Source organism: Mobula hypostoma, chromosome 16 (assembly GCF_963921235.1).
Source record: "Mobula hypostoma chromosome 16, sMobHyp1.1, whole genome shotgun sequence".
NCBI lineage: Eukaryota > Metazoa > Chordata > Chondrichthyes > Myliobatiformes > Myliobatidae > Mobula > Mobula hypostoma.
The window spans coordinates 49,186,766-49,213,979 of NC_086112.1; the positions used below are offsets into that span (position 1 = coordinate 49,186,766).

General features: G+C 40.8%; 1 protein-coding gene and 1 pseudogene across 5 annotated transcripts; both read right to left on the reverse strand.

Annotated features, from left to right (window-relative positions):
- The window catches only part of LOC134357392 (ferritin, middle subunit-like), an 89,803-nt pseudogene extending 69,688 nt beyond the window's left edge, over nucleotides 1-20,115 (reverse strand).
- Nucleotides 20,116-20,727: 612 nt separating this feature from the next.
- LOC134357575 (GTP-binding protein Di-Ras2) lies at nucleotides 20,728-26,872 on the reverse strand. Of its 5 annotated transcripts, none has more exons than XM_063069199.1 (2): nucleotides 26,661-26,872; nucleotides 20,728-22,574 (listed from the first exon to the last, which is right to left on the reverse strand). In XM_063069199.1, exon 2 carries the CDS (start codon nucleotides 22,547-22,549, stop codon nucleotides 21,953-21,955), a length of 597 nt encoding a protein of 198 aa, XP_062925269.1. In that variant the 5' UTR covers nucleotides 22,550-22,574; nucleotides 26,661-26,872; the 3' UTR covers nucleotides 20,728-21,952. The 5 variants fall into 5 exon arrangements, with proteins under 5 accessions (XP_062925269.1, XP_062925268.1, XP_062925271.1 ...); XM_063069198.1 differs by lacking the exon at nucleotides 26,661-26,872 and adding an exon at nucleotides 22,943-23,498; XM_063069201.1 differs by lacking the exon at nucleotides 26,661-26,872 and adding an exon at nucleotides 22,841-22,902.
- Nucleotides 26,873-27,214: the final 342 nt, after the last annotated feature.

Sequence of the window (27,214 nt, forward strand, 5' to 3'; positions counted from 1 at the left end):
TAAAAAGACTAGGTCAGTTGTCCTCTTAAGCCTGCTCCACCATTCAATAAGATTATGGCTGAACTAATCTTAGCTTCAACACTACTTTCATGTTTTTTTGCATTCCCCTTGACACCTGTGTAAATTAAATGACTGTCAGTCTCTCTTCTGAATATATTCTATGGCCCTCCAGACCATTACAAAGATCTGATCTTCTGATGGGACAAATTCTTCCTTATCTTCATACTGATAAGTGACTCCTTATTCTAATAATATGTAACACTATGATGTGAAGCATCCTCTCAGCATCTACTCTTGTATACCTCTTCAGTGTCTTAAATGTTTCAATAAATTCACCTCATGTTAGTCTAATCTCCAATGCCCATAGGCTCAACCTTGCTTCATATGTCAATTTCTTCATCTCACCGAGATCAATGCTCTGAAATTTTCCATATGGCCTCCAATGTAAGTATATTATGATTTAAATATGGAGATGAAACTGTACAAAGTACTCTAGGTATGACTTCAGAGTGTTTGAGAAAGCTGCATTAAAACTTTAGTTTTATAGTTTATATATTGTTTCTTGCAATAAAGGCAACTTTTCATTTATTCTTTTGATCCTACTGTACTGCAGTGTTCTGTAGACTCATTCTACTTACATGACAAATTACTTTTTTAATTCTTGCTTCTAAAGAACATAAGAAACAGGAATAGTAGGCTACTTCATCCTTTGAACCCCATCCACTATTTGTTTGATCTTCTTCCTCAAAATTATTTTCCTGCACTAGCTCCACATCTCTTGATTCCGTTTATAACCAGAAAACAGCTGATCTGTTTGGAATGAGCTTAATGAATGAGTCACAATTGTGCATGATGGAAAATTCAAGTAATTCATGTAGAAAACCCTAGATTTTACACTTCATACTCAGTTTGCCAATTACTTGCCCTCTCTAGAAATCTCCATATACAGCATATCCATATATATCCATCTGCATGCTCTTTGTATCCTTCTATCAACTTGCTAACCCACTTATTTTTGTGTCATCAATAAACCTGGCTACAGAGCACTTGGTTCATCATCTTGATCATTAATATACACTAAAAATAGTGAAAGCCTCAGCACTGATCCCTCTGGCACCCTTCTTGTTACTGATTTTCAATTTTAAAATGACCCATTTATCACAATTTTGTTTTTATGAGCCTGGTACTCTCCACACTAACTCTTATTTGTGCAGTAACCCTTTCAAGCTACTTCCTTTGGAAATGGCTTTGGGAACTCCAAAGTCACAATATCTACTAGCTTCATTTTCTCCACTGTTTGTTCATTTCTTAAAAAGATATAGCAAATACGTTGAAAACTATCCAAAGGGTTTCTACAGTTATATTAACAGCAAAAGGAAACTGAGGGATAAAATTGGTCCCTTAGAGAATCAGAGTGGACAACTATGTGTGGAGCCAAAAGAGATGGGGGAAGATTCTGAACAATTTCTTTTCTTCAGTACTCACTAAGGAGAAGGATATTGAATTGTGTAAAATAAGGGAAACAGGTAGGGAAGTTATGGAAACTATGATCATTAAAGAAGAGGAAGTACTGGTGCTTTTAAGGAATATAAAAGTGGATAAGTCTCCGGGTCCTGACAGGATATTCCCTAGAATCTCGAGGGAAGTTAGTGTGGAAATAGCAGGGGCTCTGACAGAAATATTTCAAATGTCATTAGAAACGGGGATGGTGCCGGAGGATTAGCGTATTGCTCATGTTGTTCCATTGTTTAAAAAGGGTTCTAAGAGTAAACTAGCAGTTATCGGCCTATGAGTTTGACATCAGTGGTGGGTAAATTGATGGAAAGTATTCTTAGAGATGGTATATATAATTATCTGGATAGACAGGGTCTGATCAGGAACAGTCAACATGGATTTGTGCGTGGAAGGTCATGTTTGACAAATCTTATTGAATTTTTGAAGAGGTTACTAGGGAAGTTACTAGGGTAAAGCGGTGCATGTTATCTATATGGACTTCAGTAAGGCCTTTGACAAGGTTCCACATGGAAGGTTAGTTAGGAAGGGTCAATTGTTAGGTATTAATATTGAAGTAGTAAAACGGATTCAGCAGTGACTGGATGGGAGACGCCAGAGAGTAGTGGTGGATAACTGTTTGTCAGATTGGAGGCCGGTGACTAGTAGTGTGCCTCAGGGATCTGTACTGAGTCCAATGTTGTATGTCATATACATTAATGATCTGGATGATGGGGTGATAAATTGGATTAGTAAGTACGCAGATGATACTAAGATAGGTGGCATTATGGATGATGAGGTAGGTTTTCAAAGTTTGCAGAGCAATTTAGGCCAATTAGAAGAGTGGGCTGAAAGATGGCAGATGGAGTTTAATGCTGATAAATGTGAGGTACTACATTTTGGTAGGACTAATCAAAATAGGACATACATGGTAAATGGTAGGGCACTGAAGAATGCAGTAGAACAGAGGAATCTAGGAATAATGGTGCATAGTTCCCTGAAGGTGGAATCTCATGTGGATAGGGTGGTGAAGAAAGCTTTTGGTATGCTGGCCTTTATAAATCAGAGCATTGAGTATAAGAGTTGGGATGTAATGTTGAAATTGTACAAGGCATTGGTAAGGCCAAATTTGGAGTATTGTGTACAGTTCTGGTCACCGAATTATAGGAAAGATGTCAATAAAATTGAGAGAGTACAGAGGAGATTTACTAGAATGTTGCCTGAGTTTCATCTCCTAAGTTACAGAGAAAGGTTGAACAAGTTGGGTCTTTCATCAGCGCTGTTGATGAAGGGTCGCAGCCCGAAATGTCGACTGTACTCTTTTCCATAGATGCTGCCTGACCTGCTGAGTTCCTCCAGCATTGTGTGTGTGTTGCTTCATAACGTTTCCCATCAGTTTCACAAAGGCAGTTGCTGGGTAACTGACAGAGTTTCCTGCTGCCTGACTCCCTTCCTTTTTTGAATAGTGACATTAGTCAGTAAGGAAAGTAGGAGCTGATACTCCCTTCCCATAAAGAAGCACTGGAGCTCTTTCAATGGCTTCCCTTTCCTGACATCACAGAAATCACAGGAATCATCCATAACAGGAATCAAATAATAAAAAACTACCTTCTGCTGTGACTCAAAACAACAGTTCATGGGGTAGGAATTAGTCCTTGATCACTTGACACACTATAATAGATGGCATCTATTGAATCACACTTCCAAATTTCTGTTATACTGAATTAATTGCACTTGACTGAAGAATTCAATCCCTAAATCCAATATACCAGAAACATATTAGATGAATGCTGGATAAGGACCTTCCTCAATTACTCTCCTGCATCAAACTTTGTTTTAATATTTTGATAACAAAGCTCTATTTCTACAAAAGAAAGGATGAAGCTTTTTTTCTTGTATAAATGATGCAATTTTGCTGAAGCCTGGAACAAAATAATATCAGGATCCTTTGATACAACTGAAGAGTGAACTAATATAGAATACGAAATACTCAAGATAAATAACGACAACAGGTGGTGTGACATGGATAGGAATCAGATGACTTTTGTTATCCATTAGTATTTCATTTCGTACCTGAATACCATGTAATGTTTTTTTAATCCAAGAAGACTCTACTTGTACCTCACTTAAACTATAGTTGATGTAAATGGATGAACGGAATGTGGTTTTGAGTGATTCAAGACTCCAACTTCGTCCTAGGTCATAATTAAACAATTGGGTTGTCTTTATAAATTCAAGACTTAGATTAAACTTTATTTGTTGTCTTTGACCTCATCTCAAATCTGCAAGTAAGGCATTCTGGGTTATCTTAGAACCTGGAATCCTCTCCCACTGGGAGCATTCTCAATGAAGTCCTGCAAGATGAATTTCCCACATCAAAAGCATCTTCACTGGGAATACTAAAGCCTGATCCTATGAGTAAACTAAATTGACATTTGGCTTAACTATTTGCCCAGATATGGCTAAATTAAATAATTTTTAAAACTCTGTATGTGTCTGAAACAGTGAGAAACAAGAACAAAAGAGAAAATAAATGCTTCATCTCTCAGCCTCCTTCACTCAAGGGAAAACAAGCCCAGCCTATCTAATTTCTTCCAACTATGACACACACACTTCCATCTGCATCAGAGTGCTGCAGTGGAAATTACTCTGTTAATATCATGGCTCGGATACCAGAATGTCACTAATGTTAATCATTGATTGGTCAGGTTGTCGAGTCGAAAGATCTGGACAGTTGACTAGTGATTGAAATAATGGTCATGTAAATTATAATGATCTGAAATTTTGTTAGTATGCCTGTGTTTTTGAATGTTTTTTTTCTCCCATAAGACATTCACCTATTATGATAAACAACAGGAATTCTGCAGATGCTGGAAATTCAAGCAACATACATCAAAGTTGCTGGTGAACGCAGCAGGCCAAGCAGCATCTATAGGAAGAGGCGCAGTCGGCCTGAAACGTCGACTGCGCCTCTTCCTATAGATGCTGCTTGGCCTGCTGCGTTCACCAGCAACTTTGAAGTATGTCACCTATTATGATAGATGTGTAAGTTTTAAAAGTGAGAAGCAAGGTTCACAAGATGAGCGTAAATTATGGAAATATTTAAGGGAGGATTCAGTACTTATTGCCAGATTTAACCATCAGCCCTTCAACCCCCAATGTGTTATCATCTTAGATTCAATAAATTCCAAGAACAAAGAACCAATGCACACAAAGCTGAAAACTCATGATATTTCTCTTAATGAATGATTATTATGCAGAAATTACCAGACTGCTTCACAAGAGAGTTTCTTATATTTCATCTTATATCCAGGTTGGCAGGAAAGGCTTACCCACAATTTTTTGAAGCAGTTTATTCCCACACCTGAACTTACTTCAAAGTTCAACATACAAAGTAAATTTTATTATCAAAGTACATATATACCACCATATACAACCCTAAGATTCATTTTCCAATGGGCATATTCAGCAAATCTATAGAATACTAATTATAACGGGATCAATGAAAGAACAACCAGAGTGCATAAATCAACAAACTGTTCAAATGCAAATATAAATAAATAGCAATAAATAATGAGAACATGAGATAATGAGATAAAGAGTCCTTAGAGTGAGATCATTGGTTGTAGGAACAATTCAATGATGGGGCAAGTGAGTGTGGTTATCCCCTTTTATTCAAGAGCCTGATTGTTATGGAGTAGTAACTGTTCTTGAACCTGGTGGTGTGAGTCCTGATGCTATAGTACCTTCTACCTAATGGCAGCAGTGAGAAGACAGCATGTCTTGGGTGACAGGGGTCCCTGATGATGGATGCTGCTTTCCTATGACAACATTTCATATATTTCATATATATATATATTGAGAGTATATATATTCATATATATATATATATATATATATATATACTCTCAATAGATGGGAGTGTTTTAGTGTTTTACCCGTGATGCACTGGCCCAACTCAACTACCTTTTGAAGGATTTTCAATTCAAAGGCAATGGTGTTCCATATCAGGCCCTGACGCAGCCAGTCAACACACCCTCCACGAAACATCTATGGAAGTTTGTCAAAGTTTTAGAAATCGTGCTGAATCTCTGCGAACTCCTAAGGAAGTAGAGGCGTTGCCCTGCTTTCTTCACAACTGCACTTATGTGCTGGGTCCAGGACAGGTCCTCTGAAATAGTTACACCTAGGAATTTAAAGTTTCTATCCCTCTCCATCTCCGATCCTCCAATGGGGACTGGCTCATGGACCTCCGGTTTCCCTTTTCTGAAGTCTACAATCAGTTCCTTGGTCTTGCTGACATTGAGTGAGAGACTTTTGTTATGATACCACTCAGCCAGATTTTCAGTATCCCTCCTTCTTTCTTTCTTTATTAATCTTTTTATTGATTTAGAGAAAACATATATACAGACAAGGGGAGAATTATCTCAAATATATATCAGCAACAATATAAACAAAGGATAAAATAGATATTATCATGATCATACATAGTAATAAGCAAATATGCAATATATAATAAACAAAGGACAACTAATTCTCCTCTTATCAATTCATAAAGAGAGGAAAAAAACTTTCAATTTAAAATACAGAAAAAAAAACCCACACTAAAAAAAAGGTAAAAAGGGGGACTGGGCAGTCTATTCGGAGGATACAACCAAGAAAAAAGGAAAGACTTTCTGATCAAATCTAAAACTTCGAAAAAATGAAATAATTGGAAGAATAATAAATCAAATCAAATGAAAATATAAAAGGTTGCCAAGTTTCCCTCCTGTACACTGATTTATCGCCACCTTTGAATCAGCCCACAACAGTGGTGTCATCAGCAAACTTGAATATGGCAATGGAGTAGTGCTTAGCCACAGTTATAGGTGTAAAGTGAGTACTTCATAACAGAGATTAAGATTCACCCTAAAAAAAAATAGTTCTTTTAGGGCAAGGATGACCAAAGCATATGTAGTCCCTTTATATAGGACCAAAACTGTATGAAGAATATATCCTGAAATGTAATTCTAATAAAAGTTTGTAGTTGATAAAGGAAGCATCAAATAAAACATATTTCTAAATATCAGAATGAAAACTCGATCACTTACAGTGAAATTACCAAGGAAAACAATTAGTACCTAATAAAGCAGTAAAGTGTAGTAAAGGGTTTTGGGCCAAAATATTGACGTACCCTTTTCCATAGATGCTGCCTGGCCTGCTGAGCTCCCCCAGCAGTTTGTTTGTGTTGCTTGGATTTCCAGCATCTGCAGATTTTCTCGTTTGTGAAGAATCACATAGATTTTAAATGTAAATTGTATTAATGTGTAAAAACTGCTGCTTCTGTTGCAAGTAACCATGTCTGAAGTACCAAACTCTGCATTTACTTAACATCCACCTAGAAATAGTGTAAAGATTGTTGTACAGCAATAAAAAGTAGGAACCCTTGGCTTTATAAGCCATTGGTTAGACTGCACTTTGAGTATTGTGAGCAGTTTTGAGCCCCTTATCTGAGATTAGAGAGGGTAAAGAGAAGGTTCACGAGAATGATTCCAGGAATGAAAGCTTTAACATATGATGAATGTTTGACGGCTCCGGTCCTGTACTCACTAGAGTTGAGAAGAATAAGGGTTGATCTCATTGAAAGCTATCAAATAATGAAAGTCTGAGACACAGTGGATGTGATGACGATGTTTCCTATTATGGGTGAGTCTACGAACAGAGGACACAGCCTCAGAATACATAGACATCCATTTAGAACAGATCAGGAGGAATTTCTTTAGCCAGGCAATGATAAATCTGTGGGATTCATTGACACAGATGTCTGTGGAGACCAAGTCATCGGATATATTTAAAGCAGAGATTGATAAGTTCTTGGTTAGTAAGGGCATCAAAGGTTACGGGGAGAAGGCAGGAGAATGGAGTTGAGAGGGATAATAAATCAGCCATGGTGATGAACAGACTTGAAGGGCTAATGCCCTAATTCTGCTCCTACATCTTACAGTTGTTTGGTATTTTCCTTTAAGTAAAGGTGAACAATATAAATATCTGTTTCAATTTCCTGGATTAATAGCAGCAAAGATTGAAAATCAAATGTATAATTGTTCCATATTGGACTCTTGATTTCTGATCTATTTCTAAGATGGCACACTATCAGAACAATTATTATATTCTACACACTATCAAAATCTGCAACCTCAGGGCCCAACTTTTTCCTCACTCATCCATTACTATAAAGGCTGAGGATGAACTCTGGTTTAATGAAAAGAGCAGAGGGGCAATCTGCACATAACAGTCCTGCGCAAAAGTCTTGGGCACAAATGCATGTAGGGTTGTGGGACAGGTGATGGAGAAGGAATAGTGGGGTGTAGGTACACCCAGTCTGAGACACTTGACAAAGTCATATGATCCAAACGTTTGGTTTATTGATCATTACAGAATGCCTCTCCGGTGCTTCCTGCTCCCTCTCCTCACTCCCTTCCCCTTTACCAAACATGATTCCACTCTCCCTGCACCTTCCCACTCTCAGTCCACAATAGAGACCCATATCAGAATCAGGTTTATCATCATTCACATATGTCATGTTCTTCTTCTTCATTGCGGTAGCAGTACAGTGCAATACATAAGATTACTACAGGACAGTGCAAAAATCTTTGGCACCCTAGCTCTAATATATATACGTGCCTATAACTTTTGTACAGTACTGTACATACTGTGAAATGCATTTGAAATAACTATGTAATTGCACAACAGATCATGTTGAAGCTATGTAGTCCTTCCACATTTTCTGTGAACGGTAATAAAAAATAAAGCTACAAAAAGGACAAGGAGACCTCAGCAATGATAGGACCTAGCTAGTGAGTGCTAACGAAAAGGAAGAAGCATTCATACATACATTCATCCAGAAATGATGAATGGATGATCCATCTTGAATTTCCTACCATCGAAGAAGCCAATTTCTAGTCCAGGATTCCCTACATGGGGTCCACAGAACGCTTGCTTATTGGTATTGGTCCATGGCATAAAAAAGGTTGGGAATTTCTGTTCTGAACAATTAGGTTTGCTCTACATGATAACAAGAATGGCTGAGAGGACTAGATATAGCAGAAGACAAGTGCTCTGGAACTCAACTGTCTATTCAGGCATGAACTGGCACATATGAAGCAACATTCTTGCCACTAATGTGCCAAGCAATGGCCATGTCTATTAAGTGAGACGGACTGAAATCACCTTTCCTTGACTTTCAATGACATTACAATTGCCAAATTCCACACCATCATTTTCCTGTGATTATCACTGACCTAAAACTCAACTGGAAAGGCCACATACTATAAATAGAAACACAAGACATTTTTCAGCTGCTGAAACTCCAGAGGAACTTACAGAAAATGCTAGAGTAACTCAGCAGGTCAGATAGAATCTATGGAAAGGAATAAACAGTTAATGTTCCAGCCAACTGGTGGGAGTATTCAGGATATATTCAACCTCTCACTGCTACGGGCAGAAGTTCCCAGATGCTTCCAAAAGGCAACAATTATACCAGTGCCTAAGAAGGATAACGTGAGCTGCCTTAATGACTATCACCCAGTAGCACTCACACCCACAGTGATGAAATGCTTTGAGAGGTTGGTCATAACTAGACTGAACTCCTGCCTCAGCAAGAACCTGAACCCGTTGCAATTTGCCTATCCCCACAAGAGGTCGACGGCAGATGCAATCTCAATGGTTCGCTACATGGCTTTAGACCACCTGGACAACACAAACACTTACGTCAGGATGCTGTTCATCGACTATAGCTCAGCATTTAATACCATCATTCCCACAATCCTGATTGAGAAGTTGCAGAACCTGGGCCTCCATACCTCCCTCTGCAATTGCATCCTCAACTTCCTAACTGGAAGACCATAATCTGTACGGATTGATGATAACATATCCTCCTTGCAACACTGGTGCACCTCAGGGGTGTGTGCTTAGCCCACTGCTCTACTTTCTCTATACCCATGACTGTGTGGCTAGGCATAGCTCAAATACCATCTATAAATTTGCTGACGATACAACCATTATTGGTAGAATCTCAGGTGGTGATGAGAGGGCGTTAATGAGTGAGATATGCCAACTAATGGAATGGTGCCGCAGCAACAACCTGGCACTCAACGTCAGTAAGATTAAAGAGCTGATTGTGGACTTCAGGAAGGGTAAGATGAAGGAACACATAGCAATCCTCATAGAGGGATCAGAAGTGGAGAGAGTGAGCAGCTTCAAGCTCCTGGGTGTCAAGATCTCTGAGGATCTAACCTGGTCCCAACATATTAATGCAGTTATAAAGAAGGTAAGACAGTGGCTATACTTTATTAGGAGTTTGAAGAGATTTGGTATGTCAACAAATACCCTCAAAAACTTCTATAGATGTACCGTGCAGGGCATTCTGACAGGCTGCATCACTGTTTGGTATGGTGGGGGCGGGGGGGGAGAAGCTACTGCACAGGACCAAAAGAAGCTGCAGAGGGTTATAAATTTAGTCAGCTCCATCTTGGGTACTAGCCTACAAAGGAGCGGTGTCTCAGAAAGGCAGCATCCATTACTAAGTACCTCCAGCACCCAGGGCATGCCCTTTTCTCACTGTTACCACCAGGTTAGAGATACAGAAGCCTAAAGGCACAGACTCAGGGATTCAGGAACAGCTTCTTCCCCTCTGCCATCCAATTCCTAAATTGACATTGAACCCTTGGACACTACCTCACTTTCTAAAAAATGTACAGTATTTCTGTTTCTGCATGATTTTTAATCTATTCAATATACGTATACTGTATAAAGTATACTGAATAAGATTTATTGAGTAAGCGGAACAAGTGCTACACATGCCCTTACACTTCCTCCCTTACCACCATTCAGGGCCCCAGACAGTCCTTCCAGGTGAGGTGACACTTCACCTGTGAGTTGGCTGGGGTGATATACTGTGTCTGGTGCTCCTGATGTGGCCTTCTATATATTGGCAAGACCCGACACAGACTGGGAGATCATTTTGCTGAACACCTACGCTCTGTCCGCCAGAGAAAGCAGGATCTCCCAGTGGCCACACATTTTAATTCCACATCCCATTCCCATTCTGACATGTCTATCCACAGCCTCCTCTACTGTAAAGATGAAGCCACACTCAGGTTGGAGGAACAACACCTTATATTCCGTCTGGGTATCCTCCAACCTGATGGCATGAACATTGACTTCTCTAACTTCTGCTAATGCCCCACCTCCCCCTCGTACCCCATCCGTTATTTATTTATATACTGTACACACATTCTTTCTCTCTCTCTCTCTCTCTCCTTTTTCTCCTTCTGTCCCTTTGACTATACCCCTTGCCTATCCTCTGGGTTTTCCCCCCCTCCCCCTTTTCCTTCTCCCTGGGCCTCATGTCCCATGATCCTCTCATATCCCTTTTGCCAATCACCTGTCCAGCTCTTGGCTCCATTCCTCCCCCTCCTGTCTTCTCCTATCATTTTGGATCTCCCCCTCCCCCTTCCACTTTCAAATCTCTTACTAGCTCTTCCTTCAGTTAGTCCTGACGAAGGGTCTCGGCCTGAAACGTCGACTGTACCTCTTCCTAGAGAAGCTGCCTGGCCTGCTGCGTTCACCAGCAACTTTGATGTGTGTTGCTTGAATTTCCAGCATCTGCAGAATTCTTAGTGTTTACGTTCCTGAATAAGATTTATTTATTTATTTCCCCCCCCCCCCCCCTTCTATATTATGTATTACATTGAACTGCTGCTACTAAGTTAAGAAATTTCACGTCACATGCCGGTGATAATAAACCTGATTCTGATTCCTCTACATCAGTGATTCTCGACGTAAATTGGGGGACTGCTTCATCAGGCACCTTCCTCCAGCCACATAAACAGCTCGTTCCACCAAAAAAGGCAAGATTTCCTAGTGACCACTCATTTCAGTTCAACTTCCCATTCCCATTCTGACATGCCAGTCCATGGCCTCCTCTGCATTCATGATGAGGCCACCCTCAGGTTGGAGGAGCAACACCTCATATTCCATCTGTGTAGCCTCCAATCTAACAGCATAAACATTGATTTCTCTAATTTCTGGTAAATTCTTCCTCCTTCCCCCTTCTTTTACATTTCCCATTCTGACTTCCTTCTTACCCCTTCACTTCTCCTCGCTTGTCCATAGCTACCCCCTGACCCTCTGGTGCTCCTCTTTCCCTTTCTCCCATAATCCACTGTTCTCTTCTTCTTCTTCTTCTTCAGCCCTTTACGCCAGTGGTCCCCAACCACCGGGCTGCAAAGATGTGCTACCAGGCCGCGAGGAAACGATATGATTTGGCGATATGGAATGATATGAGTCAGCTGCACCTTTCCTCATTCCATCATGCACTGTTGAACTTGAACACCACCCCCTGTCGGCCGGTCCGCAAGAATATTGTCAATATTAAACCGGTCCGCGGTGCAAAAAAGGTTGGGGACTCGTGCTCTATGCCTTCCACCTATCACCTCCCAGCTTCTCATTTCAATCCCCCTCCCCCACCCACACACCTTCCCCCTCGCTTGTCTTCACCTATCACCTGCCAGCTTGTACTCTTTCCCTTCCCTCACCTTCTTATTCCGGCTTCTTGCCCCCTCCTCTCCAATCCTGATGAAGGGTCTCAAACCAAAATGTTGATGGTTTATTCTTGAGACGAGAAGACCTGCAGTTGCAGGAAATCCAAGCAACACACACAAATGCTGGAGGAATTCAGCAAGCCAGGCTGCATCTATGGAAAAGAGTAAACCGTCGACGTTTCGGGCCAAAACCCTTCAACGGGACTAGGAAGAAAGAAGTCCCGATGAAGGATCTCGGCGCAAAATGTTGACTGTTTGCTCTTTTCCATAGATGCTGTCTGGTCTGCTGAGCCCCTCCAGCATATTGTGATTGTTTATTCCTCTCCGTAGATGCTGCCTGACCTGCTCAGTTTCCCAAACCTCATAAATAGCATGACTACTAGAGAAGATCAGAAGCTGGGACTTCTGCACCAAGTTACTCAACTCCTTACATCCCAAGGCTTCTCCAGTACCTAGAAAATACAAGTCAAAACAAGGAACAAGTTGCAGTGGTCCTGTCTCTGGCACTGAGGTTGGACCCTCGTCTCAGAAGGGGAGGAGGGAAGAGAGGACAGCAGTAGTGATAGAGGATTCTATAGTCAGGGGGGCAGATAGGAGATTTTGTGGGGGAGATCGGGAGTCTCAGATGGTATGTTGCCTCCCAGGTGCTGGGGTCCAGGACATCTCAGATCGGGTGCAGGTTATTCTTGAGAGGGAGGGCAAGAATCCAGATGTTGTGGTCCATCAACGACGTGGGTAGGAAGAATGAGGGGGTCCTGTGTAGTGAGTTCAAGGAATTAGATGCAAAGCTGAAGGGCAGGACCTCCAGGGTAACAATCTCAGGATTGCTACCTGTGCCACGTGTGACTGAGGCGAGGAACAGGAGGATTATACAGATCAATACGTGGCTGAGAGGATGGTGCAGGAGGGAGGGCTTCAGGTTTTTAGATAATTGGGCTTTGTTCCAGGGAAGGTGGGATCTGTTCCGACGGGACCGTTTACACTTGAACTGGAGGGGTACTAACATTCTTGCAGGAAAGTTTGCTAGTGCTGCTTGGGGGGGCTTTAAACTAAATTTGCAGGGGGCAGGGATCCAGAAATTGAGAGAGGATAGCGAGATGAAGTATAAAGGACAGGTGGGGACTACACGGTTCCGGAATATTAAGTGTGAAGTAGAGAAAGGTGAGGCAGAACGAGTGATAAGGAGGATACATGTGCAGAGGGATGGTCTGACGGAGCATGGAGTTAAATGTGCAGAAAGAGTAAGTAAATTTAAGAAGGACAACAAAATTCAAGGGGCGTATAGCCTGGTGAGAGTTCGGGGAGCTGGATTATGCACAATAGGCGATTTAAACAGAGAGAGGAGAAATGGGTTAAAAATTCTATATCTGAATGCACGAAGTGTCAGAAGTAAGGCGGATGAGCTCAGGTGCGAATGGGTAACTATGATGTTGTTGGGATAACGGAGACATGGCTGCAGGGGGATCAGACCTGGGAATTGAATGTACAAGGGTATACGTGCTATCGAAGGGATAGAAAGGTGGGCAGAGGGGGTGGGGTGGCGCTGTTGGTGAGGAATACGATTCAGTCCCTTGCAAGGGGGAACATAGAATCAGGAGAAGTAGAATCGGTGTGGATAGAACTGAGGAACGGTAAGGGCAAAAAGACCCTAATAGGTGTTATCTACAGGCCCCCAAACAGTAGCATGGATATTGGGTGCAAGTTGAATAGGGAGTTAACAATGGCATGCGGCAAAGGAAATGTCGCAGTAGTTATGGGGGATTTCAACATGCAGGTGAACTGGGAAAATCAGGTTGGTACTGGACCCCAGGATAGGGAGTTTGTAGAGTGCCTACGGGATGCATTTTTGGAGAAGCTTGTATGAGAGCTGACCAGGGATAAGGCTATTCTGGATTTAGTGTTGTGCAATGAACAGGATTTGATAAGTGATCTTGAACAAAAGGAGCCATTAGGAGGTAGTGACCATAATATGATAAGTTTTTATCTGCAAGTTGAGAGGGATAAGGGCAGATCAGAAGTGTCAGTATTGCAGTTGAACAAAGGAGACTATGGAGCCATGAGGGAGGAGCTGGCCAAAGTTGACTGGTCGGATATCCTAGCAGAAAAGACAGTGGAACAGCAATGGCAGGTATTCTTGGGAATAATGCACAAGGTGAAAAGTCAGTTCATCCCCAGGAGAAGGAAGGATTCAAAGGGGGGAAAGTGGCCACAGTGGTTGACAAAGGAAGTCAGAGATAGCATAGCATTAAAAAAGAAGTATAACAGAGTTAAGGTGAGTGGGAAGATGGATGATTGGGAAATTTTTAAGGAGCAACAGAACTTAACTAAAAAGGCTATACGGGGAGAAAAAATGAGGTATGAATGCAAGCTAGCTAGGAATACACAGAGGATAGCAAAAGTTTTTTTTAGGTATGTGAAGAGAAGGAAGATAGTTAAGAACAATGTTAGGCCCTTGAAGAATGAATTAGGAGAAATTGTTATGGGAAACAGAGAAATGGCAGACAAATTTAATAAGTACTTTGGATCTGTCTTCACTAGGGAAGATACAAGCAATCTCCCAGATGTATGGATGGGCCAAGGACATAGGGTAACAGAGGAACTGAAAAAGATTGATATTAGGAAGGAAACGGTGATGAGTAGACTGATGGGACTGAAGGCTAACAAATCCCCAGGTCCAGATGGTCTGCATCCTAGGGTACTAAAGGAGGTGGCTCTGGAAATTGCGGATGCATTGGTGATCATTTTCCAATGTTCCTTAGATTCAGGATCAGTTCCTGAGGATTGGTGAATGGCTAATGTTATCCCACTTTTTAAGAAAGGAGGGAGGGAGAAAACAGAGAACTATCGCCCTGTTAGCCTAACATCAGTAGTGGGGAAGATGCTAGAGTCCATTATTAAAGATGAAATAGCGGCATATCTTGATAGCAGTGATAGGATTGGGCCGAGCCAGCATGGATTTACCAAGGGCAAATCATGCTTGACTAATCTATTGGAGTTTTTCGAGGATGTAACCAAGAAGATAGACATGGGAGATCCAGTGGATGTGGTGTACCTTGACTTTCAGAAGGCATTCGATAAGGTACCACATAGGAGATTGGTGGGTAAAATCAGAGCTCTTGGCATTGGGGGGAGGATATTGACATGGATAGAAAACTGGTTGGCAGTTAAAAAGCAAAGGGTAGCAGTGAATTGGTGTTTCTCAGAATGGCAGGTGGTAACTAGTGGGGTGCCACAGGGCTCGGTAATGCGACCACAGCTGTTTACGATTTACGTCAATGATTTAGAGGAATGCATTGTGAATAACATCAGCAAGTTTGCTGATGATACTAAGCTGGGTGGCAGTGTGACATGTGATGAGGATGTTAGGAGAATTCAAGGTGACTTGGATAGGCTGGGTGAGTGGGCAGAAACTTGGCAGGTGGCGTTCAATGTGAATAAGTGAGAGGTTATTCACTTTGGGAGCAAGAACAGGAAGGCAGATCATTACCTGAACGGTGTGGAGTTAGGTAAGAGAGAAATACAAAGAGATCTAGGAGTACTTGTTCATCAGTCTCTGAAGGTGAATGAGCAAGTGCAGCAGGCAGTGAAGAAGGCTAATGGAATGTTGGCCTTTATTACAAAGAGAATTGAGTACAAGAGCAAGGAAATCCTTTTGCATTTGTACAGGGCCCTGGTGAGACCATACCTGGAGTACTGTGTGCAGTTTTGGTCTCCAGGGTTAAGGAAGGACATCCTGGCTGTGGAGGAGGTGCAGCGTAGGTTCACTAGGTTAATTCCTAGGATGTCCAGACTGTCTTACGCAGAGAGGTTAGAGAGACTGGGCTTGTACACGCTGGAATTAAGAAGATTGAGGGGGGATCTGATTGAGACATATAAGATTACTAAGGGATTGGACAAGATAGAGGCAGGAAATATTTTCCAGATGCTGGGAGAGTCCAGTACCAGAGGGCATGGTTTAAGAATAAGGGGTAAGTCATTTAGGACAGAGTTGAGGAGGAACTTCTTCTCCCAGAGAGTTGTAGAAGTGTGGAACACGCTGCCTCAGAAGGCAGTGGAGGCCAATTCTCTGGAGGCTTTCAAGAAGGAGCTAGATAGGTATCTTATGGAAAGGGGAATCAAGGGTTATGGGGACAAGGCAGGAACCGGGTATTGATAGTAGATGATCAGCCATGATCTCAGAATGGCAGTGCAGGCTCGAAGGGCCGAATGGTCTACTTCTGCACCTATTGTCTATTGTCTATAAAATGTCAGGCTTCACTGGTTTTAATAGTACAGCATCAACAGTTCTCAACCATTTCACCACCATCTAGAACAATGCAGCCTACTTCACTGGCATGACAAAGCTGCCCTAAGCAGCAAAATACTCTGCAGTTAATCACCCAGGCCACATTGACAGCACCTTTCAAATTACAACTTCTATCACCTAGGTCAAGGACAGCAGGAGCATTGTAAGTTTCAAACCACCTGGGTTTGTAAATATATCACTGTTCCTTCACTATTGCAGGGTCATGGCACTGCCTGCCGAACTGCACATTTTCACCAGAAAAGCTGCAGTAATTAAAGAAGGCAGCTCACAATCTCCATCTCTGGAGCGATCAGAGGCGGGAAACAAATGCTAGCTTTTCCAGCAATACCAAATCCTGGGAGTTGAATTAAGCTTAATTAAACCTAAATATAATGATATTCAATATGTAAATACAACCAACTCAAATGAAATAATGGCTTATTAACTTTCTTTTGGCTGTGTTAGTAGAAAAGAAATTTCACTTTAAGTCATTCAATCAATTTTTTTTTACATTCACCTGAAAAGGCAGTTGAGTTCTTGAAAAAAATCTGTAAAATAAAACACACAATTAATCTTTACCTTTTCAGTGTTTCAAGGATGTGCCTGCCTACGTTACTTGAACAATTCCTGGAGTATGATTTGAAACTGAACTGTAAAAAAAAAGAGTAAAGTGGACCAAAATAAAACCGAATTGGATGGGAAACAATCATATAAATTTTGCACAAATATGTAAAGTGGTACTTTGCAGTTGTAAGTGACCTAAAATCCACATCTAAAGACCCCAAATCACCTATTGTATTGATTACTTAGATTCCATTCACTCCTACCACAGAATTTTTATCTCTTTAGAAGTATTGAAACTTACCAGTTATAGATTCTGTTTTCCTGAGAAGGGCATTAGTGATTCTTTAAACTCCTTCAAAAGTTAACCAGCCATTCTTTCATCATAAAATGATTGTATTTCTTATTGAATAACATTGATGGCGATTTTATACACATTCCTCTTGCACTATGAGACAACATTGAATATTTTACTGAAAAAAATCAAACTGCAAATGCTGCAGATTGAATCGTTTAGGTTTCCTTTCTACTTACTGATACTGCAATTACGTTTCCAGGAAACTTTATTTTTCAGTATAATTATATTCATTTCAAGTAAGTTCTTCTCTTTTGCATTCTGCACTACTATTATAGCTTTAGTTTCTGTGCGTTTTTTCCCAATTCACCATTAGATTTCCACCATCAATTCTATTCTAATTCTTTAAACATATACATTCATTCCTTTCAGTATAGAAAATAACAAAACTGTCTAAGTTTTCTTACATCACTGCTTTTTTATTAGGTGTAAATATTTGCATCTGGTTTCTCTTTAACTTTGAGTATGTGTAGATGCAATGCACACAAGACCTGGGATTTGCATGGCAGTTTCTCAGTTAGCTCCCTTCAGTTCAACAAAATTCATTGGGATCATCTTGATCTCCCCCTGAACTGTAAATCTCAGCCAAAATTGCTTATTTCCTTGCCATTACTCGTGAATCTATCCTCTACAACCATGGAAATATTCAATCACATTTTCATTTTTATTAATTTGTCCTATGATAGCCTTCATGATGCCTTCATATTCTTTCAGCTGTCCTATGCTCTTACTTTGTTAATCATTCTTTTTGTAATAATCTACTGTTTATCTACTCAATCTATCAATTTTTAAGTTCATTGTGCATTTAACTCTTTATCTAATGCTATCTAATGTTATGGACAAAATTTGTTCATATGTTTTTATGACATTAAATATTTTCTTGAAGTCTGCTGATTACATTTTAAATACTTTTTTATTGTACTTTATAAACGATACACTTATACAATCATAAATTAATTCAAACAGCTTGCTTATTTGACATTATAAAGTAAATGATTGTTCTAAGTACCTGAATACAGTATGCTGTTTCTTTGTAATTATTTTCCAAATGATTATAAAATGTGATTTCTATTTAAATTTTAGACTTCTTAAATCCCAGAAACATGTTTGTTACTTTTGATATTAAAATAAGTTCAATGTCTTCTGAAATGGTAGGTACAAACTGCAAATGTTTTGAACACAATTTAACCAAATTAACACCTAAATAAAGATTTATCTTTCAATTAAATATCTTGTAATCCTGTAATTTTTTTTATCCTTGTTTATAACATTATGTTGCCTTGAAACTTTTGGTGAAAATAGCTTAAAACAATTTTTTTTGCTTTTCTAGCCTCACCAATAATTACTCATTTAATACTTACATACACATGTAAGCATGTTTCTGAAGCTAATATACTCTCAATGGCTACTTTATTAGGGACACCTGTATATCTGCTCATTCATACAAATATCTAATCAGCCAATAATGTGGCAGCAACACAGTGCTTAAAATACAATGCATCGACCATCCACACATGGTTGAGGTTCAGTCATTGTTCAGATCAAATATCCAAATGGGGAAGCTACATGATCATGGAATGAAAGTTGGTGCCAGACTGGGTAGTTTGAGTATCTCAAGAACTGCTGATCTGGGATTTTCACACATGATGGTCTCTAGAGTTTACACAGAATGGTACGAAAAACCAAAAACATCCAGAGAGCAACAGTTCTGTGGCTGAAAACACCTCATTAATTAGAGAGGTCAGAGAAGAATAGGCAGACTGGTGCAAGCTGACAGGAAGACAACAGGAATTCAAATAATTATGTGTTATAACTGTGGTATGCAGAAGCGCATCTCTGAACGTATTACCTGCAGAATTGAAGTGGATGGGCTACAGCAGAAGACCACACCAGGTTCCACTCCTGCACCTAGTGAAGACGCCACTGACAGTATATTCTCCTTCAAGCCGCATAGAATGTATGTTATCCTCTAACTGTATTTTTTAAATTTATTGATTTTCACACAATTTTATATGCCACATGTACACAAATTTCCTACCTCGCTGTCATCAATAATAAAGATTTCACTTGCATTACACCTGATGATCATTTAGCAGCCCATCGGTTTCTTAAACAAAAATAGAGGCGTCTTAAAATAATTTGGTTATTTTCATAATTATAATGCTGATCCAGCATGTCTATAACCAATCCTGCTTTTCTCTACACTTTTATACCCCAATCTATTTACAAGTTCATCAACGTTTGGTTCTTTTTTTTTAAAAAAATTAGAATGAATCTCACTTTTTCCAGGTACCTATTGAGTTCTATCTGTTTGTTTGAGTTCTATACCACCTTACACGCATGGCCATAGCTACATCAGCTTGAGTGTTTCTGGAATGTTTCCACACTATTTTAGGAATTTATGTAGGTCCCGATCCCTCCAATAATTATGTGAATGTGTAAAAAAAATCGCTTTAAATAAAGCAACTGTCCACAAACATTCTAACACTCCAAACCTTTATAGCAACTCCTAAATTCAAGAGAACTCTGCCAGAAGGCTTGATTTCAGCATTACCGAAACATGGAAGGTATCGAGAAGTCCCAAGCATTGATATGAGGAGATGGAGGGGAATGTTGAGGGGGTTCGGAGTTTGGGTGAATCATCCACATATTATTAAAAATTAGGCTCATCGCTATTATGATTTGTAGCGATCATAAATCCGTGACGGGTCACAAAGAAATGGATTAAAAACTAACTATCCCTATTTAATAAAGACGATTTATAATAAGTTTAAGGTTTTTTTTGCAGTTGTCTAATCGCGTTCGTCACATAATAGGCTTCAGTTCCCGTACCTTCATCAGCGGCGTGAACCTCTTTCCCACCGACTGCAAAGGACACGACGGGAAAAATCAGAAGCAACGCAACCGGCCACCTCACTTAATCACGTGCTTCTAAACGTCACTGGTCAGTCACATGAGACCATGGTGCCAAATCATTTGATGCCTCCGTAGACTTGTACGTTGAATTGAAAGGGCAGTAGCTGGAATGAACCCCCACCGTCACCCTAGTGACAATGACAGCAGTGGGAATACTAACTGCCCCAAATAAAGATCCCGGATCAATGAGTATTTTTCACGTTTTCAAAAAAGACACATCTAGAATTATTACAAACAATGACTTGTTCCTTTGGTTCTCTTGGTCTTTGTGGAAGTCAACCTGTCGTCAAAGCCGAAGTTTTAACTTATTATTATTTGCTTTATGCTATTCTAACCTATTTTATTTGCAACGTTTCGTCGATGTGATTTCAAGTCCCAGACCAGAGAAGCATTAACTAACTCTATGGTCCTATCTGTTGAGAATTCTCAGTATCTTCCGTTTCATGTCAGATTTCGCGAATCCTCTGAATATTGCTGTGGCATCGAAATTAAACCATGCTTTGAAAAAGAAACACACACACGCAATTATACCTGTGGCAAAGTGAGCTATTTTATTGTCAATGTGAAATATACAGCGTAGGACTGTAAAAACTTGTAGGCACAAATGACTTAGGTACAGGCATTTAAATAACATTAATGAAATATATTTCAATGATTCTTAAGAGAATTAATACATTTGCTTTATTTCTATATCAAGCAGTTGCTCCCGAAAAAAAAACATACATTTCAATTTGGAGCGAATGGAACAATACGTCTCTACAAAATAATTCATTATCATATCCCTTCAGTCGGATCAATGCTTTGCTTAAATATATTTAAACTTCTGCCAGCTTTCTTCCAACAAGTATTGGACACTATTTGATCAACTATTTACTGCCTTTCGCCCTTTGATGTAAAAAATTTTCTTCATGCTTATTACTCCCTTCTTGTTATTGAGCTTACAAAACGTAATGACACACAAGCCTCCTCTTTGGAGGCATAACAGACGGTGCCCGCATTTTAAAAATCCATGGTGCTATTTATCTATAGACTGAGTGACGCTATGTAAAATGAACTGGATGTACATGATCACTGTGCTATTCAGTAACTTTACAGTTTTATTGTTACCCCCACAAACCCAATCCTCACCCACAAGAATAAAATTGGGGAAAAAATGCTGTAAAGAGAAACTCACCAGGATTAAACGTTATCAGCACTGATTTTAGAATATGTTTTATTTAAAACGTCATGCAAGGTTAATGCATTTATTGTATAAATAGCTTAAATCAATAGTTCATTATTATGACATTTCCAGTTATATTGATTGAAACTATTTGTCCATTGATCTTAAAAATATTTGTCCATGGACCTTATTTTAGAATATGTTTGCATTAATAAGGTGCTCTTTGTTAGTGAATACGTCTCGATGCTTTAATAAATAAAAATAACCGTGACTGAACACGTCAAAATGAGTGTGCTTTAATTAGTGGCTTTGTACTCAAATATAAATACTCGTGTTGCATTCGGATCATTTAAAAGAAGAAACTTTGCTATTTAATAGAAATACACAGCTCCTCCATCAGGGCAACCTAATAGTTCCGCAAGGGGACACTTCATTTATGTCTTAAAACTTATTTTGGCTTGATGAAAATAAAAGACAACACGTTTCGTCTTTGAGATAAAGCCGCACGGACGGCCGCCGGGTCAGTTTCTTCTCTTTATGTTGAATCTGCCCGGTGCAGAGTTTTTTTTTGTGACTGTTGCCTACGGGCTGGTGGCAGTTCACATAACGACACACTTCCCCTTCAGTTTCTCTGTCCTCTTTTGCTGCTTCGATTTCTTCCCGTCGATTTGCAGGCTCACCGCCCTGCGCTTCTCCAGGTTCAGCAGTTCCTGGAAGAGCTCCTTCACGTTGTGATTGGTCTTGGCCGAGGTCTCCATGAAGCCGCACTTCCACCGCTTGGCTTGGGACTCGCCGTCACTGGCTTGCACCTCCCTCAGCGTGTCGTCGCACTTGTTCCCCACCAGCATGATGGGGATGCTCTCCACGTCTCCCTTGATCTGGCATACTTGTTCGTAGATGGGCTTCAGTTCTTCCAAAGACTGTTTGCTTGTGATGGAGTAAACGAGGATGAAGGCGTGCCCTTTGGAGATGGAGAGGCGCTGCATGGCCGGGAACTGGTGACTCCCCGTGGTGTCAGTGATCTGCAAAGTGCAGATGCTCTTGTCACAACTGATGACCTGGCGGTAAGTGTCTTCGATCGTGGGGATGTAGCTCTCCCGGAAGGTCCCTTTGACAAACCGGAGCACCAGCGAGCTCTTGCCCACGCCTCCCGCTCCGAACACCACCACCCTGTAATCATTGCTCTGTTCCGGCATCTTGTTGGTTGGCTCACACCGTCACCTGGAGTCAAAGGGAAGAATATTATATACGTTCAACTCATTTCTAAACCGATCTTTTAACAACATAGAAAAACAGTGACCAGTTTATCCAATGTCAAAATTCATAAACACAAGATATGAACCATATGCAGTGAACAGTTAAACGGGACTATTCCGCTACAGCTCGCCTTTCGAAGGCTAAAAAGACACGGGGGCTTCTGTGCAGGACCCTCTCGTCTCACAGATTCCGAATACCTCGGGGATCGTTTCTGTTCTTAAGATACAGACCGAAATAAAACTAGAAATCACTGCAGGTCCAGTGTCATCTCATTGCCCTTGTCAGAAGACCGCTACCCTGTCTTATAGACGCTTTTAAAAATAAACAATTACCTTGCGAAACCACAGCGTGGAGTATTTAGTGCCGAACCTCTATGCCGGGCTGCGCTGCGTTCAGTCTTGACAACCCATCGCGGCTGAAGGATGGGCAGGATCGATAGCGAAGCAGTCGGCTTTCTGCTGACTGAAAGGGCTGGAGGGAGTTTCTGTCTGATATTAAAGACACCAGAGACACGCTCCATGCAGCGATGTTACGTATCTGGTTTGTTTAGAGAGCTCGGTATGAGCAGGGAGCTGACTATCGTCATCAGTGATTTTCAACGCTACGTCTCGGTGCGGGTCGTCAGGATGCTGCAGCGAGGGTCGAAGACCTGTTCAGTCTGAGGCAGTGCTGCTAATGAATCTTCCACGGGTAGGAGAAACCCAGCAGAGCGCGATGGAGCGCAGCACGTATCAAATCCGCACCGTCAGCACTAAAAATAAACTATTTTCCATTCAACGCGATACGACTTGGGCAACGCTTTGTTTTGCGGGCTTTATCTCAATGGACAGAATTTTTCACGAATAATCAAATAGGTGAAACAGTAATTATGCAATGAGGCGGAGAGGGCGGGCGGGAGCTGCAGTATTCCAAAACAAATAAAGCACAAAATGCCACAAAATAAGTCGGTCAACACCTGAAACTAAGGCTAAGATTTACGGTCGAATGTCTAATCCTCTGCCTTCCGCCTTCAAACGGTGTTTCAGCTCCTGTCATCTACCTTTCAATTCAGTTTCTTTGTCACTTTTCCCCCCAATCCAAATGGCAGGCAAACACGCGGATTCTGTTTTCCACGTACTGCCGTCACTAACAAGGTCTTATATTTACTGCATTTTATGAAGTCAAGGTTCATCTATTTCCACGGGTTTACCAATTATTGAACGTCACTGCGGCACCCAAAGGCAGGGCCTATCTGGAGCAGCCACAGTCCTCTTTAAACTATGCAACAGGATGAGAAATAACATTGCTGACTTAAACAGTAAAACACTGCATGCTTGGCATGTTTAATGTCGCATATAATCTTACACTCCCAGAATACTTCAAATTATTCAGAATAATTCTGAATTTTAAAGCTCTACTTTCTTCGGCGTATTTTCCAGTCAGTTTTCCTTCATTTTGAAATCTTAAAATCTAAAATATATATTCCAATGATTTAGGCATATTCAAATGGGGTTATTTTATCATCTGTTCTACATACATTACGCCAGAGATCTGATTTGTTTTCTCTCTTTCTACACAAAGTGAGGATTGGACCATTTGTTGTCTTTCAGGAATACTGAAATTGCTTTGTCCAGCCAACAAATAGCCTCTTAGACACTGATTACGGATGTTAAAACAGTTAAAAGCAACACAACAGGCCAGGCAGCATCTAGAAAAATAGGACAGTCGATGTTTCGGGCCGAAACCCTCCGGCAGGACTATTCGTACTATTTTCCGTAGACGCTGCGTGGCCTGCTGAGTTCCTCCAGCACTTCGTGTGCGCTGCTCGGATATCCAGAATCTGCGGACTTTCCCTAGTCAGTTACCCTCAGTAAGACTTGTAATCACTTTTCAAGTCCAATGGCAAAGAGTGAGAAATATTTAGATATATGACACGCTCGTAGAACATGCAGAGCGTAAATGGGGCAGTGTATTAGCTCAAAACAATGACCTTTGTATATTCGATACTTGAAAGAAAAACGAAGAGCGTCCCATTCAGAAGAATAAAATGCAAATGGGAAATATGTAGACATCAACTACCATATTGGTCAATGGTCTGTTCGGCGAATTTGTCTAAATTACACTCTTTCTTCTAAATATTTCTATTGGAATTCTAAGTCCAAATTGCTCAAAGTTCATCTACATGGGACTATAAGGAAGGTGAAATTCCAATGTTTGCTTATGCTTTTTTATGTGTGACCATCAGAAAACTACTTTTGTCAGTATTAGGCATGTTCAAGGCAAAATACCTGCACAACATCCAAGAGCTTAGGTGTTGAAAGTTATATCTTATCATTATTCTGAATAGTTTTACTATGATATCGACACTGCTGCAAAGAACTGGGATCCAATTAAGCACTGATATTCCTTGGTTACCTAGCAACCTTTCCCATTCAAAGACATTATAATGTGGGAATTATTAATGCCTCTTAAAATTACAAATACCAAAATGAGATACAAAAATCTCATTGTCAGAAATGCTAACTGAACACAAACGGATTGGCTGATGTTTAACCATGGCTACAACAGAATATAGGCAGTTTACTGTTATTCATTTATCGAACACGTCGGAGAATATTCAGCAACCTATTGCGACGGGAAATTGACAAGAAAGTTGTATTGGTCTTGGGTTCTTAGTTGCATCTTACGGAAGAAGCGAAGCATCTACCAATAGAATCAGAAACCATGGACAAAGTTTTCTTCCCCCCCCCCCAACACACACACACACACACACACACACACACACACACACTCACTCACTCACTCACTCCAAAGGCTGATAGTAGCGAACAGGCTTTAAGATAAAAGAGAAACGGACCGGAAGAAGTCTAGAATGAGCAGGGTTTACTTTCCTGCCACCGCCAGATTAGGGAACAGCAGATCGCACAGGGTCAAGTATTGCAAGCAGATGGAAATAATATTCTATGCTTTGAGAATAATGGATTAAACGAACTACTTGGTAGTTGGATAACTAATAGCTGCAAGTACATTGAAAGTTGAAGGTTGAACATCTGTCGGGCGCATGTTAAAAAAAGTTCTTTGCTCTAATTGACCTCTCCCAATAAACGCAAGCTGACCACACGGACATTGGTGATGTCGCTGTGCGCAGATCAGTGACACAACTCGAACAATACATGCTGATACCAATATACACGCGTTTATGTATTTATCTGTTTTTTTTAAGAAGCCTGGAGAATGGGGCTAGAGAGATAGGAAGCAGGACCGCCCCTCATTCATTCGGCAGTTTGTATCCATGCAGATCCTTTCGGCCGTTCACCGCCTACCTCTCTTCCTTTCTCTTTTCCCCGGGCAATATAAAAGGAACAGCAGCAGTAAGACGGCACGGGTGCCCAAAGGAAAGCCTTTTGCGACCCCCACCAGAACAGGCAGACAGCATTTTCTGAATTCGTTTCGGTATCAGTTATCACCCCAGTGGAGGTTACTCTAGGCGTTTCCGATCACTTTGATTGATTTTGACCGGCTGTTTACAACCATTCTGAACACATTCAGTGGGAATAATAAATTCTGGATGAGAACCCCGTGCGGGTCTTCCGGTGCACATTTGGGACTCCTGGGAATTACTGCTAACATTCAGCGACGGCACTAATTAGTCTGCCGTTCCTAAAACAAAACCCTCCTGCACCATTTGTAAAAAGCAGCAAACACTCAGAGGATTTGCTCGAGAATTGCTTTGTTTCTGTAATAATGAAACAATCATATGCTGGATTTCTTTTAAAATGAAGGTCCGATCGACCGTTTCTTTAAAATAAAACGGAGGCACACCCACTCCGCGGTACAGGAAATGCTAGAATTCATTTCAAAGAGCGGATCCTTCAACTCCTGGGGGATAAAGGCGTCACCCTTTCACGGGGTTTAAGTAACATCGAATCTATTATAAACATGCATCTACAATCCGCTCTTACTTAAAACAAGATAAGGATTTATATTACTATGCATATTTATGTCTGTGCGTATGTGCATGTTCATACACCAGAAATTCATTTCCAGAATGGAAACTGAGCAACACTTTACCTTCAGAAGGGATCCTCTTTTTTAAAAACTGGAAAGGCCGCTTGAAAGGGTCACATGCCGCCGCAAAGCAAAGCTCAGGTCCAGCTTTTCACGTGGATTGGGTTCGACAGTGATGAAGGGAGCCGCGCCAAGCTCCGACGCACTGTGCGATGAGTCTGCGATTGCCAGGACCGGCTACGCCTGGGGGAAGGAACGAAGCGCACGCCGCTCCGCTCTCGGCCCAGGATCTGTGATTAGATACACCGCCTGTTATTGCTGCAGACAGATGGCACGTGATCCCTTTCAAAATAAGAGCCTCTGGTACTTTCAATCCGTGTTTATACCTGGCGGAATTGTACTTTCAACATGGAGTAAAACGTACATTTTTGGGTATCTTAGTGCCAAGCCTAGAGAGTTGGTGTATTGATAATAATACTGATATTAGCATACCTGTTCAATCAAAAAAAAATCTCCGGCAATCTGTGCCCAGGTAGATGGCTAGACATGGGTGGGATATCAGTAAATGACATTGAATTTACTTCTGCCCTTGCCCAAGTTGCCCTGTGTGAAGTTTC